The 18,517-nt window shown below is 40.8% G+C and overlaps 1 protein-coding gene across 2 annotated transcripts in view; it reads left to right on the forward strand.

Annotated features, from left to right (window-relative positions):
• The window catches only part of armh4 (armadillo like helical domain containing 4), an 88,747-nt gene extending 70,639 nt beyond the window's left edge, over nt 1–18,108 (forward strand). For both annotated transcript variants that reach the window (XM_078406628.1, XM_078406629.1), the window contains 3 exons: nt 2,172–2,203; nt 8,075–8,209; nt 14,559–18,108. In XM_078406628.1, the coding sequence (XP_078262754.1) occupies nt 2,172–2,203; nt 8,075–8,209; nt 14,559–14,627 (236 nt within the window). In that variant the 3' untranslated portion in view covers nt 14,628–18,108. The remainder of the gene's footprint in view (nt 1–2,171; nt 2,204–8,074; nt 8,210–14,558) is intronic.
• Nucleotides 18,109–18,517: the final 409 nt, after the last annotated feature.

Genomic DNA, 18,517 nt, shown 5'->3' on the forward strand with positions numbered 1-18,517 from the left:
TATGTCCCTCTGTCTCCTTGCATTGGTTCCCATCCCCCTGCCCTCCAACACTCTCTTTCCCATTAACTGCACGCATATGCTTCCACGTTGTTGACTCCACCCCCACCCCCCCCCCCCCCCCCCCCCCCCCCCCATCTCCCTACCGTTTCTGGACCTCACCATCTCCATCACAGGAGACAGACTATTGACTGACATCTACTATAAACCCACTGACTCACACAGCTATCTGGACTACACTTCTTCCTGTCTCCACCTATATCCTTCCTTTGTCCCGCCCCCTGACATCAGTCTGAAGAAGGGTCTCGACTTGAAACGTCACCCATTCCTTCTCTCCTGAGATGTTGCCTGACCTGCTGAGTTACTCCAGCATTTTGTGATACCTTCGATTTGTACCAGCATCTGCAGTTATTTACCTACACCCCCCCACTGTTTAGTTTAAACCCACCAGTGTAGCAAGAGTTATAATGGTTGTGTCTCCATTTAATTATTTAATCTATTCCATATCCTTGGATATTTGGGTTATTCGTCACCAAAATAGCACATATTACAAGTCCATCACTCTCATGGAACATTTTGGTGATTACGAACCCACTTCCGCTGTTCTCTGGTGCAGCTGACAAAAATATATATTGCAGAGAATCTGGCAGTGGAGTGATTTATGTGCTCATTGAGGATGGTTGCTTTGGATGCCTCATTAAACACGCTTAGCTTGCATTAGACCAATTGAAAACAGCATCTAGAGCCATTATTATAAATGGAATCACAGGCATAATTTCTCTGTTTAGGAGCCTGGAGTTAGCACAGCAGGCAATGTCATTGAAATGTATCATTTGGCTTTGTAAACATTCTCATTGTAATAACCAGTTTGAATGTAGCAAATATTGTAATGGGGTTTTAGGATATTTCCTACCACTATACTGCAGTTGAATTTAGCATTAAATACTGTTATCATTAGAACTAAATTGCCTTACGTATGCATATTAGATCAACATATGCATTGAATTCTAATTATTCCCATATAAATATCATGACAATGATTCATGGAAGCATTATATTCCTGTTATTTCCAGACTTTTATGTACAGATAAATAAACAGTCAACAGCAATTCTGCATCCTGTTTAGAATTGCAATGAATTGGCTCCATTGGAAATCTAATTGCTTCAAGAGAGTAAAGAATTGGAGAAGAATAAAGTTTGCTACTTTTGTATTATGTCAATTTCCATTATATCATTTATTACATGACCGGAATCTATTTTTAATTCTGATGGATTATAAATGCAGGTTGATTGACATAATTGATTTATTACCAAAGACCCAAATATTACTAGAGACCCCGGCTCAATCAGGCTGACCTCGGGTGATGTCTTTGTGGAGTTTGCACGTTCTCCCTGTGAACTCGTAGTTTTCCTCCGGGTGCTCCAGTTTCCTCCCACATTCCAGAGACATGTGGGTTTGTAAGTTAATTGGCCTCTGTAAATTGCCCCTAGTGCATAGGGAGTGAATGAGGAAGTGGGATAACTTAGAACCAGTGTGATGGTCGTCATGTTCTCGGTGAACTGAAGGGGCTGTTTCCATGCTGTATATAAACTAAACTAAACAACTAAGTGGGCAACAGTATCCACTGCTGTTTAGAATAGCACGAATTAGCTCCCTTGGAAGACTAATTGTTGCTTCAACACAGTAAAGAATGGAAAAAGGATAAAGTTAGCCACCGATGTATCGTCATCTTGATTTATTACATGAGTCTGAAATCTATTTGTCATTCTGATGGATTGTAATTGCAGATTGACAGACATTGATTTATTACGAAATATTAGGCGATCTTTCAATGTGTTATAGTAGGTCCTCAAGGGGCATTTAACCTTCAATGATTAAACCTCCAAAGTATTTGTGATTATTTCGAACAATAGGGAACACATTAATATTTAATTTTCCAATGGGCAATTGATACTCAGTCTACAGGACTATTGATAGCTTGGGCTTCATAGCTCATAATTGAATAATGTCTATCTGGTAGTATTGTCCTTGCTTCTGTTGCTTCACTTCCATGGTCACCAAGGTGTATTCCAATGAATTATTTGGTAAATATTTTGCCTTAATTTCATCATTTCTTAGAGTTTGTTTCAAAAGAAAACATGTTCTAACACAGCTATTTTCTATCCTTTTTCAGTTAGAAGCTGGCTCGAGAAAATCAAAAATAAAGTAAGTGGCTGAGGATTTTTATATGGGCAGAGGATATATTCCCTGTGTTGATTCAGTACTGAGGGGCACAATACTTAATTATTCTTTATATAAATCTGTGTTGTTGAAATGTGTCTATTTGTGTTTACAGCCTTACAACTTTTAATATTACTTAATTCATTTCTACTGGGATGCTTATGCCTCACGTTGCTCTATCGTGATTGCTGCCCAGTTGGTGGTTAGCTTCATGCTCTTCAATATTGCAAAATGTTTGGTAAAGTTTGCAGAAGTGACGTTCTATAATATTTCCAGTTTCCATATTCAATTCCCTCACCTTGCCAGGAGCATCATATTTGATGTGTCATGAGCCTGGATTAATTAGTAATCTCACAGAGAAGAATCTTTTGGGGAAGAATATGCTAGGATTTCAACATTCCTTTGGGAACAACTTTAACTCTGAAACTAGCTATAAAAAGGGATGAGGGGTAACATGGTAGATAAAGAGTGGCATATGTATGTGATAAAATACCACATAAATCGCAAATACAGACATTACATTTGCAAATGAAATCTCCTTGGGAAATGTGATCCATCTGTGGCCATCTAAAGAATTTAAGGATGATTTTAGGTTGGGGGAAAAAAAGATTTATATAGTTGCACAAATGGAAGTGAGCCTGAGAATACGAAGAATATTAGAGACCAATAAAGGAGAATTAAAATATTGACAAAGAGGGAAAATGAGAATAAAAAGAATATTGTAAGTGCTTCCATGGGAAGGTAGAAAAGAGTAGCATAAGTCAACATTGGCTCTTTAGAAGCTCTGATTGGGAATTAATAATGGGCAATAACGAAAAAACAGCGATGTTAAACAAATATTTTGTACATGTTGTCACAGTAGAAGCCACTAAAAACAAACCACAAATATTAGGAGAAAAAGAATAAAGAATTTAAAACAATTAATGTCACTATGGAAAACACAGAACAGTATAGCACAGGAACAGGCCTTTGTCCGACAATGTATACTGAACATGATGTCAAGATAAACTAATCTTATCTGCTTGCATACGATCTCTCCACTTTCTGCATATCCAGGTGTCTATCTAAAAGTCTCTTAAATGCCGCTATTGTACCTGCCTCCATCACAGCCCCTGGCAGGGAGTTCCAGGCACCCCCCCCCCCCCCCCCCCCATCCTTTGTGTAAACAAAATCTGTCCCACACATCTTTAGGGATACACTTTAGAGATACAGCGCAGAAGCAGGTTGTTCGGCCCATTGATTCCGTGCCAATCAGAGATCACATTAACATACTAGGGACAATTTACAATGTTACCAAAGCTAATTAACCTACAAACCTGTACGTCTTTGGAATTGTGCAAGGAAACCCACACCGTCATAGAGAGAACGTACAAACTCCATACAGACTGCACCAGTAGTCAGGGTAGAACCTGGGCCCCTGGTGATGTAAGGCAGCAGCTCTGTGCTGCCCCTAAACTCCTTTAAACTTTGCCCCTCTCACCTCAAAGCTCTGCCCTCTAGTCCTTGACATATCCACTCTAGGGAAAAAGGTTCTGACTGTTTACCCTAGCCTTTCATAATGTTATTCACTTCCATCAGATCTCCCTTCTACCTCCAGTGTTCCAGAGAAAACAATGTAATCAGTTCAACCTCTCCTCAGAACTAGCAACTGCCCTGGAATAATGGCCTTCATCCTTCAGTCCTAAATGAAGAAATTGTCTTGACATTGTCTTTAGATTCTCAGAAGCATCCAGTGAGTTGTAAAGCACCAAATGCGATCCTACTATTCTGGAGGGAAAGAAGATAGGTTGAACTCCATGGCAGCGAACCTAATATTGGTTGTTAGCAAAATGTTAGAATCCATTGTTAAGGAAGTGTTTGCAGGAGACACTAATTAAGCCCACTTGTGATTGAGGGTAACATACTGACATGGATAAATAACTAGTCACAAAGAAAAATAAAATTAGGGTTAAATTAATCATTTTTTTACATCATGTGCAGCCATAGAGACTGGTATTGGAACTGTTTACAATCTATATAAACAGATATATAAATCTATATAAATATTAGAAATGGTACATACAAAGATTTACCGAAGAAGGTCCTAACCCAAAACATCATCTATCCCTGTTCTCCAGAGATGCTGCCTAACTCGCTGAGTTACTCCAGTACTCTGCGTCTTATTTTGACTAAATAGTAAGTTGTGAGGACATAAAAGCTGAGAAATTAAACTCATTTTTAATGTGCGGACTGCTTTGCGTGAGGTTTTAACCTGCTACTGACTTTGCTGTTAAAATCCAGTCTGGTGCAAAACTGGACCGTGTACATCACTTAGACATGGCTGATGTTTCTTTTGCGCTGCGCACACGAAGAATGACATCATCAGTCCTCATCTCTGTCTTACTGACAGAGATTTGAGCATTAATACGCATCCAAAGATCTTTGTTTTCAGTCTGATTAAACCAAGGAGCACAGCGTGAAAAAAAAAGTCTCCCCTGGGACATTGATATAGCGCTGCATGCACCTGCCTCCTTGAGATTTGAGCTCTCTGCATATCTCACATACTACTGCAGCAGTGCACCGCAGAGATGCTTACTGAGATCTCCGCAGAGCTTTGAGCTCGTAGCTCACTGTGGCTTAGAGCACTCAGGAGATTAGGACTCGATCTTTTCGGTTGAATGGGGGGGGGGGGGGGCATAAGCGAGAGTGTAACCAAACACACTGAAGACGTGCCCTACCCTCTCCTGCAGTTTCCTCACCCCTGTTATAGTCCTTTATGCTGCCGTGGTTGCCATGGAGAGTGTTCTTTAGAGACCCATTTCCCATGATTTTCAACGATGAGACACAGCTGCAATATTTTATTGAAGGCTGAGGTAATCTCCTGTGCAGATTAGATTTTTAGTGGGAAAATAAAGGTGTAGGCTAACCTAACAATTTTTTTAAGATAATTTTCCCAATTAACTTTTTTTCGGAGGACCTCCCCCAGTGGATATTATTACTTTCCAGCAGCTGTTTAGCACTCCAAACTGGGATAGAGTGATGGAGTTATAGAGTAATACATACATAATACACTATTCCCCACGGAGTCCGTACTGACCATAATTTACACTAATCTTACTTTTTTTTAAATTCCCACATTTTTATCGACTTCTCCCAGACTGCATCCACTCACCCACACATTAAAAGTAATCCTCAGTGATTATTATTATTATTATTATTATTAAATTTTATTAAGCAGACTCATGGTCCATTAGAATACACATACAGTACACAGTATATACATATAAAATTAAATTAAATTAGAAAAGGCAAGAATACCAATGTTTCCACATAGGTGACAGGTATCTCACGGCACTGAAACCAGGATTTACCAGCAGCACAATGATGGAATTCTGAGAACCATTCAATCGGCATATAAATTTAAACATGAGATTCCTCAACAGGGCATGAAACGCATTGACTCCTGCACTACAAAACAGTTCACTTGCACTGCACCACCTTGGCTTTCTAAGCAATATGCGCATGCAGTCATTATAGGCAACCTTAAGTTTATGGATGCTTGACTTATTAAACTTTATCCACAAAGGAGCAGTGTAAAGAGGAGTACAGTACGCTCTAAACAGGTTTATCTTGACATTTCCTGAGCACCAGTGGAATTTCCTAACCAACATGTTAGCTTGTGCATACAACATGCGGCGCTGTCTATACATGTTCTCATCATCAGACATTTGATCTGTGATGACATGTCCCAGATACTTAGCTTTACAGCAGACAGATAGAACCTGCCCAGACAGGTAAAATGATGGGAAGACTAGATCTTTGTCCCCTTTTACTTAACGCTCTTTTTAGAATTGTATTTCACGTCAAATTGGACACCAATCACTGATTAATTCAGTGATTAGAGGTTATCACATTGGCTCAGGTGGAAGAAGAGACTGGTTTGATCCTTATCTCTGGTGCTGTCTGTATGGAGCTTGCACGTTCTCCCCTGTGATGGCACCATGCTCCGGGTGCTCAAGTGTCCTCCCACATTCCAAAGACGTGCGTGTCCTCTGTACAGTTGCCCAAGTGTGTAGAGAGTGGGTGAGAAAGTGGAAATAATTTGAGAGGATCTGCTTTGTCAGCAAGGATAGGAATACAATTATTGAAAAAGTGTGTTACTATTAAATAGAAAAGAAATGTCCTAGGAGAAATAATTGAGCACAATAGGCCTACACCATCTGGAGTCTAAAAGAAGGAGAACAGGTTTCAGGTAAGAGGGGCAAGATTTAATAGGAACCTGAGGGGCAACCTTTTCGCACAGAGGGTGGTGGGTTTATGGAATGAGGTGGTCGTTGAGGCAGGTACTATAACCACATTTAAAAGACACTTGGACAGGTACATGGATAGTAAACGTTTAGAGGGATTATGGGCCAAAAGCAAGCAAATGGGACAAGCTTAGATGGGACATCTTGGTTGGCATGGACAAGATAGGTCGAAGAGCCCCTTTCCGTACTGTTCTGACTCTTAAGGAGATGGTCTCAATGAAACATATAGTTCTGCGGGTGCTTGACGGGATAGATGTAAAATGTTTTCGTTATAGGCGAGTCTGTAACTGTGGCCATGGTCTCAGAACAAGGGTTGGGCCACTTAAAACCAAGATTAGGAGCATTTTCCTCTTTCAGACTTGCATTCCTTTGGAATTACAGACACCCGAGTGTGCGATGTTGTAATTAAATATAGTCAAGGCTAAGACAGAGTTATCTGGTCAACAGAGAGTTTTGCAGATTTGGCAGCACCATTTGAGGAGACCAGACCAACCTTGAACTTATCAAATGATATTGTGTTCTCAGGGGCCATTTGCCTGTTTCTGCTCTTATTTCATGCATTCAACATTATTTCTACCACAGAATATGTGCCAATCTGTTTCGTTTGTGAGAATGTGGGTGGCACAGTGGCACAGCTAGTAGAGCGGCTGTCTCACAGCACCAGAGACCAAGGTTCGATCTCGGATGATGACTGTGTGAAGTTTGTACATTCTCTCTATAACCGCGAGGGTTTCCTCCAGGTGCTCCAGTTTCCTCCCACATCCCAAAAACGAGTAGGTTGTAGGTTAAGTGGCTTCTGTAAATTGCCCCTAGTGTGTAAGGAATGGATGCGGAAGTGGGATGCAGGACACCCCATGCAGGACACTGTCACTGCACTGAGTAGCTCCTTCAGTGACAGACTCCTTCACTCCAAGTGCGTGAAGGAGAGATATAGGAGGTTCTTCCTCCCGCTGCTGTGAGACTTCACAACCAGCACTGCTCCCAGCAGACGAGTCAACAATAACAGCTAAGAACACACAGAAAACTGATGACAATGTATGTATCTTTTATTTATAATGATCTCTTGCTCTCTTGCTATCCACTTTGCTGCTGTAGCACTGTAAATTTCCCCAGTGTGGGACGAATAAAGGAATATATTATTATTATAACATAGACGTAGTGTGAAAAGTACACAAGGTGCTGGAGTAACTCAACGGGTAAGACAGCATCTCTGGAAAACATGGACAGTTGACGTTTTGGGTTGTGACACTTCTTCAGACTGATCCACTGAGTTACACCAGCACTTTGTGCCCTTTGGTGAAAACCAGCATCTGCAGTTCCTTGTTTCTACATAGAACTAGTGTGAACAGGTGATCGATGGTCAGCATGGACTTGGTGAGCTGGAAGGGCCTGTTTCCATGCTGTATCATTTAATCAATAAATCAATCAAATGACATCGTACGGCTTTCATAGACACTGAATGGTTATTTATATAAATGTGATGAATTAATGCAATTTCAGAAAAATATCGCTATTTAAGATTAAACCGCTGATAAAGTTGCCATTAATATTTATCACATGTGTTTTGCAGGCAGGATATATGTCTGGGATGTTAATGCCTGTTGCAGTTGGTGTAGCTGGAGCCCTCTTCATCCTAGGGGCTCTCTATAGTCTTAAGGTGATGAATCGAAAGAGGAAAAACGTATTTAAAAGGCGTGAAACCAAGGTAAAGACAAGGGATTGGCGGGAGAAAATCTACAATGCATACTGACCTACATTGTGTAACAGTACAGATTTCTCCTTAAGTCTTTTTGGATTTGAGTTCCAACACATTATTATTTGGATCACTCAAACAGGTCCTTGGGCCCAACTTGTCCACGCTGACATAGATGCCGCATTTAAGTTAGTCCCATTTTCCCCTGTTTGACCCATATCCCTCTGAACCTTTCCTAGCCATGTACCTGTTTAAATGTCTTTTAAATGCTACGATGTTTAGTACCTGCCTCAACTACCTCCTCTGGCAGCTTGTGAGTGACAAAGTTGCCTCTCAAGTTCCGATTAAATCTATGCCACCTAGTTCTTGATTCCCCTACCCTGGGCAAAATACTGTGCATTCACCCTGTTCATACCCCTCATTCCCATTTTTAAAGCGTTATTGGTTTAATCAAATTCCTCATAACTCATTCCTTACATAAGCAGATCAAGCACACAACATATGGGTCCAGTGTGGATCTAAGTGACATTCTTCTCTTTGTCTCTTTTATATCTCAAACTCAAATACAAGATAGAAAAACATTTTATTCTCCCTCATGGAGTCTGTCATCTGTGTTCAGTTTTACGAGTTTTCTTATTAAGAAGACACTTTCAATGGTTTACAAAAAAACACAAAGTTTTGGAGTAACTTGGCGGGTCAGGCAGCATTTCTGGAGAACATGAATAAGTGACGTTTCGAGTCAGGATCTTTCATCAGGCTTCCACAAAAAAAGATACAAAATACTGCAGTGACTCAGCAGGTCAAGCAGTATCCCTGGAGAACATGGATAGGTGATGTTTCAATGGTTTGGTATTTATTTTTAAGCTTTAAATACAAAACGTTAAAGACAATATTTACAGTAAGTCTCCATCTCACTGGCTGACATGCTCTTTATTCTCACCTTGTACAATTTGTGGCTCATGTACCATGGAATACCACTCATCACCTGTCACGCTTCCTTGATCAGCTCCTTTGCCTGCTGCTTTTCCAGTTCTTTGATGGACCTGTTCACGCTAACAACTGATCTATCAGTTCGCTCAATTCTAGCTGGTCAGGACAGGGAGAGCCTAGTCAGCTGGGGAGGCCACTCTCCCAGGCAATGGTCTCAGTGGTACACTAAGATGTCTTGTCCCAAAATCATTGATCACTGGCCAACCCTAACTACATGCTTCCTGTAAAAGCTGTGAAGTTTTTTTTTAAAGTTCTTAAGTCTCTTTTTTCTTCCGTGCAACGTTATTTCTCATGGTCCAGGTGACCGAAGCATTCCCTCCACAGATGCTGTTTGACCCGCTAAGTATGTGTATCTGTATCTTGACGTATAATCACCATTACTGGTTGTCGCATAGTTTAGGAGAGTTATGTTCCAAGTCGCAATTAAATATTAAAGTGCGCCTTTAAAGGTCAACGTCTCAATATCGATTGTTTCCAACTTGGTCTTGAAGGTCTTAACGTCGGGTGCAGTGCGAATGTCATGGTGGAGATGATTCCATTCGCGAATTGTCTTTGGGTACAGTGAATACCTATAACAGTCTTGTTGGGATGATGTTGTATTTGAAAACCCCCGATTGCCTGGTCATTAGTTGTCTGGATGAATTTGCAGATTGAAGATGACTCTTAATGTTGCTTGGAATAAACCCGTGTGTTTCTTTATAGATGGTCGTCAGGCATAATTTGATCTTACGGTCTTGAAGAATTTCCCACTCTAGATCGGCAAGGATTTTAGTGATACTGGACTCCCTACTGTAATCGCCAACGGTGAACCTTGCAGCTCTATTTTGAATTATTTCTAACTTGTCCCCATCTATTTTGTGTTGTAGATCCCACACCGCGGAGTAATACTCAAGTTTGGGTCTGTAGGCTATAGACTTGCTTCTGTTGTTACAATAATAAATATTTATCTTCAGCAATCCCAGCATTTTATTAGCCTCAGTGGTTATTCGGTTGATGTGAGTAGACCATTCCAAATCACTGCTGAGTTCCACTCCCAGGTAGGGACGATGTTTCACCTCTTCCAGGGTGGTGTGCCCCACCTTGTACTTCATGATAACCGGATTCCTCCTGTGGGTGACTCTCATACTGAAGCACTTAGAAGAATTGAAAGACATCTGCCAATCTCCTTCCCATTTGACTAAAGTATCAAGATCTTGTTGAAATCTCTCCAAATCCTCCATGGATTGTATTCTATTATAAAAAATACAATCATCCGCAAAGAGTCTAACCTTTGAGTGGAGCTTCGAAGGCAGATCATTGATATATACCAAAAATAGTAGGGGTCCCTAGGACTGTACTCTGGGGAACCCCAGATGAGACTTTAGCTCTGTTGGAAGAAACACCCTCCCGCCCAACCTGTTGGTGACGGTTTGTAAGGAAAGACTCAATCCACTTCACTGCGTTGTTTCTAATTCCCATGTGGCGAAGTTTCATCAAAAGACGTCGGTGGGGCATGGAATCGAATGCCTTACTGCAGTCCATGATAATCAGATCCGCCTGGCCTTTATCATCCAAAATCTTTGCAAGGTCGTCAACAAGAGCAGATAGTTGAGTGTCACAAGAACGTCCCTTACGGAAACCGTGTTACACGTCGACTAAGATATGATATTGGTCAAAATGATTTATGATATGATGATGCAGGATATGTTCCAAGATTTTACATGGAATTAATGTCAACGAAACTAGTCTATAGTTTCCGGGATTACTTCTATCGCCTTTCTTGTAAAGCGGTTACGTTAGCATCACGCCAAACATCCGGTAAACAGCCAGAATTAAATTATTTCTGAAAATCTTAGTTAACACTGCAGCAATTGAGGAGGCACATTCTTTCAGGATCTTCGCAGGAATGGCGTCAGGACCCGAAGCTTTATTTGGATTCACATCTTGCAATAACTTCTCAACACCCTGTTTGTTGATAACAATGTTTGGCATGCCAGGAATTTCAAAATCAGGCATATCAAGAAAATTATTTGTGTCTTCGTTGGTAAAAACTGAACAAAATTGGTCGTTGAACACGTTTGCCTTGTCTTTAGCAGAGCAAACTTTGGTACTATCAGATGAAGACAATGTTGAGACACCAAACACCTCTTGCCGTTTCGACGATGAAATTCCTGAACGGTTTGGTGTTGTTACTCTCCAAACTGCCATCGGTGATATCATGGATATACTCCTCCTTGGCTTTCCTAATTTTCCTGTCTGTGTGTCTGTGATGCTGTTTGAAAATGTCCCAAACTGCTGAAAAGCCATGTTTCTTGGCTTTCTGTACAGGTGCTTCTTTTTACAAATGTCTCTCTTGATGGAATTATTTATCCAGGGTAATTTCCATCTCGAAGAAGTCATTTTGGAGGGTATAAATTTGTCCATAGCATTCTGGACAACTTGGTTAAATTCAGTCACTAGCCCATTAACAGTCTTTGACTCAATATAATCGGAAGTCAGCTTCTCGTCGAAGTTCCCGAGCCTGTCCCCTGTGTCTTCAAACCTGGCTTTCTTGTTGAGAAAAATGTTACACTTGGCTGGCCAGACTAACTTAGGTTTCACTGATACGTTCACGGTCACTGCTCGTGGTCGCTGATACCAGGAATTACTTTTGTGCTGTCCACAAAAGATGATGAGTTTGTGAAACACAAATCAAGGATGTTGTTAAGTCTAGTCAGTTCTTTCACTTGTTAATATAAGTTGTGATCGAGTACAATTTCCAACATTGCTTTACTAGGTCCAGCATAAGATCCACCCGGTGTGAACTTGAAATTTTCCCAGTCCACATCAGGAAGATTGAAATCTCCCAAGAGCCACACTGTAGCTTGAGGTGGAATTTTGCTCAGGGCACAATCAAGCTGCTTCACGTAGTCAACATTGGTAGTTTACGAGCGATAGAAAACTCCCACGTACATAGGCGTCATCCCTTGCATACGAATGCTGACCCACGTGCTTTCACTATCTGTCATAAGGTCGGTTTCTTCATTTGCGATGAGATTGTCTTTGCCTGCGATGAAAACTCCCCTATGTGTATCACCGCCACCTCTGTCCTTCCTGAACGCTTGGTAATTTGGTGGGAAAATTTCACCAGAAGTAATGTTGCTGTTCAGCCATGATTCTGTCCCTGTTATTATATCAGGACTTTCCGTGTCAATCAACACATGGAACTGATCACGCTTCGCTTTAACACTCTGGCAGTTTATATTAACAATATTGAAGGGCTTGCATTTAGATTTCTGTTTGGTTTTCCTTCCATGACTAACACTACTACACTTGGGGCTAGACGTAGGATGGTGAATGTTTCTTGGCTCCAAGTTGTCAAGGTCTAAAGGCTCAACACTAGAGTCAGGAGATGCAGCCAACGGCTCAAATGGATTTGACAATTCAAAACTATCCATAAACTCAAAAATAGATGAGGTGAAATTTTGGAAGCCACATATAGTACATATTCAATTGTCGGATACATGATTCTGCAACACTTCACCGCTCATTTCAATACATTGTTTATGATACCATACATTGCAGTCCTCACACTCAATGGCTTATTGCTTCCACTTTACCGCCTACTGCATACACCACACGGGTACTTGGGGGAGTATGGACCAGGATTGGTGTTGATGTCCCCGGATAACAGTAAAACAAGCAAACTCAGATGGGTGGTACTATTCAAGTTCTTAATGGCAAAACAGTGGTTATGACTTGTTGATGAGTGGAACAAGTGCACTGGCATGTCTTCAGTGATGTTCAAAGTTGAATCAAAGAAGGAGGGACACGCCCAGTGATCACTATCCACAACGATGGACGAGTCGAGTTTTATTGCTGACGAGATGTCCAAAGGCATAAAAATCTTTAGATGTTTAGAAGTCTTCAGAAGGCACATATAATTCAAACGGCTAATGTAAGGTGTAGAGTCCCCATGGTTGAATGATGTCAAGGCCAAAGTACAGCGAGTAAAAATTCCATCGACTTTGTAGAAAAGTTAAAAGTTCACCAACTTGCACACGACGAAATACAATACATCAAAATGTCTGACAGCGAAAATTCACAACACTACTGCGTCACATCAAAAAACATTGGAAAATTACTCAAAGAACAATTAAAAGTGCAAAATGCACGGCCCAGCACAAGTTCCTCCAGCACTTTGCTTTCTTCTGCAAATATAATTGGCTCCCTGAATCTGTGAGAATTTCTGGGACCTCCGAGTGTGTTTGGAATCTCTGCAGTTGCCAGAAGTATATAAAATTATGAAGGGATAGATATTGTTGACAGAAGATTTTTCCTATGGTGGAAATGTCAAAGATTAGACGGCACAGCTTTCAAGTGAGAGGGCATGGTGAAAAGTGAAAAGGAGATGTGCAGAGCAAGATGTTTTTACAGAATGGTGGGTGCCTGGAACATGCTGCCAGGGATGGTGGTGGAGGCAGATACGATACTGGCTTTTAGATAAGCACATGGATATGCAGTACATGGAGGGATATAGATCATGTGCAGGCAGAGGAGATTAGTTTAACTTGGCATCATATTTGACCCACAGTGTCTGTGTGAAATCTGCTGCCATGTTAAACTAATTTCCTCTGCCTGCGCTTGATCCATATCCCTTCATTCACTCTGTATCCAGGTGTCTAGCCAATAGCCTCTTAAATGTCACTATTATATCTGTCTCCATTTCTACATCGAGCAGTTCGTGCTAGGTGCCTGCAACCTACTGTGTAAAAAAAACTTGCCCCGCATATCTCCTTTAAACTTTGCCCCACTCACCTTAAAACTGCACCTTCAAATCTTTCAAATTTCCTTTCTGGGAAAATGGTTCTGAGTGTCTACAATATCTAGGCCTCCCATCATTTTATGCACTTCCTTCAGCTCTCCCCTCAACCTCCGATGCTCCAGAGAAATCCAAGTCTGTCCAAGCTCCCCTTTAATCTCGGCAGCATTTTCTAGGTAAACGTCCTCTACACCCTCACCAAAGCCTCCACATGCTTCCAGTAATGGGGTGGCCTGAACCACAGAGCTAACAAAACTGATTGACTGAGAGAAATATAGAAGCAAAATGCTGGAGTAACTTCAGCAGGGCAGGCAGCATTTCCAGAGGACATAGATAGATTTTGGGTTGGGACCCCTCTTCAGACTGACTGACCGATCACTCATCTCATTGATTTTCATGGGATCGTACTGTATGAAAATGAAAATTGGCCGATAAAAACTGCTTACCTAGTTCACTTCAAACATGTGAGGCAGCACCTCTAACGGCTTGTGCCAATCCCATGAAATGCTACGTTAACCATCAGTCTTATCAAATGCTAATGCCATACAAATATAGTAGTTCAATTTCTTGTGTCTTTGTTTGAAATTGCAGCCGAGAGATTTCACCAGCATGCAAGACCGTGTGATGCTGTTGGCTGACAGTTCCGAAGACGAGTTTTAATTATTTAGTGAATCTTTGATGTAAAGCAACTACATGAAGCTGCATCGGAATTTAAGGTGCAGAATGACACTGCTACATGCTACTAGCTTTCTGTTCCAAGTGTTTCTTCTTTAAATGTCAAAAAATGATTAAGGTTGGCAAAATTATCTATGATATACTGTAAAGCCTTGTTTATTCAAAATTTGTTTCACATGAGAGCCTTGTTTTGAGTTCAGTATAAATTTATTCTGCATAATTGAAAGAACAAATGTTATGTGCTGATGTTGCAATATCTAATAATTGCTTGGTTGCTGTAATTTTTAAACTGCAGTTTTTATATTTTGTTACCAAAATTCATGTTTTTGGAGCCTGTGTAATGATGCCAGGACTCTAAGGCCTGAGCTGTAGGGAGGTGTTGGGCGGGTTAAGACTTTGTTCCAAGGTCGAGCGAGAGGTGATCTAAGAGAAGTATATAACATCATGGGGGGAATAGTTAGGGTGAATGCAGTCTTTTACCCAGGGTAGGGTAATCAAGAACTAAAGGGCATAGGTTTAAGGTGAGAGGGGCAAGGTTTAATAGGAACCTGAGGGGACGACCTTTTCACACAGAAGGTGGTGGGTATATGGAATGAGCTGCCAAGGAGATTGTTGAGGCAGGTACAATAACAACATTTAAAAGACATTGGACAGGTTCGTGAATCAGAAAGGTTTAGCGGTATTATGGGCAAATGTGGACAAATGTGACTATTTGAGGGGGCAGATGGGGTATCTTGGACAAGTTAGGCCAAAGAGTCTGTTTCCTTGCTGTCAGACTCTGACTTTAAGCCTAGTAATTTACCCTTAATTGGTAGAAAAATGTGAAGTCTTGCAAATGCTCTGTACTCCATCTCACAAACTGGTTCCATTGTAAACAGGAGAATGAATATGGGAGGCAGAGAACAATGTGCTGCAGGGTTGTTGCATTGAAGCTGCTGACCAGAGATGAATTTCTATACATTTCTTACTTTAAACAGTCTTTATCAAGTAGGTCATGAATTTATAACAATTTTAAATATCCCTTTTTTTTCTGCATGATAAAATCTATGAGAAAGGCTGCAGATTCCTTGAGTTGCTGCAATTGGCAATCAGAGGCTACAATACCCTCAAACTTAGAAGCACTAACAGGCAGTATATTTCTTGGCAATAATGTGTTAGTTAAACGGGTTATTTAATACAGAGTTATACAACAATAATCATGATATCTTAGCTCATTAGAAAAATATGCATTATGTTCATACCACTGACCTAGACTATCATTTGCCTTCTGCACTGGGTTAAAGGGTAAGCTTTACAATAATTGAATGGCTTGTCTTTCAATTCTACGCAATTTTTCCGAGTCATAGATGCAAAGAATCCTTTCTCTTTTCTTTCTTAACAGAGAGAATCACTTCAGGTAAATCCTTATTTTGTTTGCAAAGATAGAACTGGGGACATTTGATTTGCTATCAAATGTAAAACCTGCTACTTCAGAAAATTGGACCTCGCATTCACTGTTCCCTTTGAAGTTAAATTAAGAATGGCTGGGAATGCGAGCAAATGTTAGCAGACGTCAAATGTGCTTAAACGCAACTCATTAGCATTATTGTTCTTACCTCTAGTTCAAAATTTGCACTAATAGGTGATGAGAAAACCAAATACAAAAGTAAGTCAGAAGGATATGGACACTCTGCCCTTGCCATGTAGCTTGGTAGATAATGGCTCTTCAAGTGTTCATCTTGATCTTCACCACCCTTTCTGGCAGTGAATTCCAGAGTCTCACTATCCTTGCTGTTATAAGGAGCTCTGGGGACTATTCTGGCCTTGTAAGAATTTTTCAAGTGGTATCCATCCAGGATGGTACAGTGGTGCACCTGGTAGAACTGCTGCCTCACAGCGCCAGAGACCCAGGTTTGATCCCAACCTCGGCTGTCGCTGTGGAGTTGGCATGTTCTTCCTGTGACTGCGAGAGGTTCTTTCAGGTGCTCCAGTTTCCTCCCACATTCCAAAGAAGTGCAGGTTTGCAGGTTAAATGGCCTTTATGAATTGACCCTAGGGTGGATGCGAAAATGGGATAACATAGAATTAGTGTGAACAGTGATTGGAGCTTAGATTCCGTGGGCTGACGGGCTTGGATTCCGTGGGCTGAAGCAGACAGAGTGGTTGGTGGGATTTGTGGAGGCAGTGGACATTTTAGGATGATTAAACAGCTGATATTGCAGGCAAATAGGTGAGCAGCTTGGGATAGTTTTGGGAAGAGACTGAATGTGGTTGGGGCAATAATTGGATATCACACAGTCTTTGAAACCACAGGATTTGAATAGGGTGGCTACAGAGAGGTGTGAGAAATGTCAGATAGAACTCCTACCCCTCCTGAAACAAAAGCAATGCATTAAATTTGTCTCACTTGTAGATATAATTTCACTGATGGTGCAACAGATAAAAAAAATCATGCCCAAAAATTGAGTTTATGTGGCACTTCTGATGATAAAAGGCAATATTGTGAGCAGATACAAGATAAATCATGGTCATTGTTTGGTTGTGACTTTGATGTTGCAGGAAGGATGTGGAAGCTTTGGAGAGGGTGCAGATGATGTTTACCAGAATGATGCCTGAATTAGAGGGTATTAGCTATCAGGAGAGGTTGGACAGACTTGGATTGTTTTCTCTGGAGCACCAGAAGTTGAACAGAGTATATAAAGTTATGAGAGGTGTAGATAGGGTCGCCAAAACCTTTTTCCCAGACTGGAAATATCAAAGATGAGAGAGCATAGCTTTAAGGTGAGAGGGGCAAAGTTTAAAGGAGATGTGTGGGGCAAGATTTTCATGCAGAGGGTGGTGAGTGCCAGGAACGTGCGGCCGAGAGGTGGTGGTGTAGTTAGATACGATAGTGGCGTTTAAGAGGCTTTTAGATAGGCACGTGGTTATGCAGGGATTAACAGGGTATGGGTTATGTGCAGGCAATTAAATTAGTTTATCTGGCACAGACATTGTGGACCGAAAGTTCTGTTCCTGAGCTGTACTCTTCTATGTTCTACAGAGAAGTGAAGAAGGTGAACTTGGAGTTTAATTATTTTTCCATTAATTGATGTTGGTCTTTTATTTACATGACTGCTAAATGGCCACTGACTCAATAAAAGCTGCAAGAAAAAGGATCTCTAGTTATTCCTGGTTTATGTCCAGAGAATAACTATTTGAGAAGCACATCAGTTCGTTCAGCAGGACGTATCATGGTTGAAAAAAAGCTATTGCATTCCTTCAACCAATGAATGAAACAATGGTTGCAGTAAATTACAGTATAAGGTTGGGCCACAGTTTGCAGTTGATGGAATAAATGCTCATAATCTGCCATTGCAAATCATTTCACTTCCTATGAAAAAAGACTGCGGAATGAAATTCCCCGTGTATTTAAACTGTTATGAGTTATAACCAAAACAATCATTGATGTAATTGTGGAATGTGACAGCTCATTTTATTAAAATGTAATAAAATAACAATGCTCTGTTGTTTGTTTTCTTTGTTATTCAATGTCCGTTATATTTTGATGCCTGCAAAACCTTTAACAAATCTACATTTTTATTTTGTTTTTTGGGATGTGGACAAAGTAAGATTTATCACCCAAGCTGGCATTCAAAGCTGTCCAAATGATCCCACACAGCACTTTTGTGGTGACAGTATGTGCTAGTGCAGCATACCGGCACCTCGAACGTGACACGCATGTTTATTAGTCATGCTTAGCTAATTGATAACATAGTGAATGCTTTAGAACAATTATTTGTCAGACTTACAGTACAGTTATTATATTACAGGCTAAAGTGTCCCCGGCATTGGGTATGTTGCTGCAAAGAATTCTTGATAAATGTAATATAATTGATATGTGAGGTGGCACCTTTTCA

The sequence above is a fragment of the Rhinoraja longicauda genome, chromosome 10 (assembly GCF_053455715.1).
Source record: "Rhinoraja longicauda isolate Sanriku21f chromosome 10, sRhiLon1.1, whole genome shotgun sequence".
Taxonomy (NCBI): Eukaryota; Metazoa; Chordata; class Chondrichthyes; order Rajiformes; family Arhynchobatidae; genus Rhinoraja; species Rhinoraja longicauda.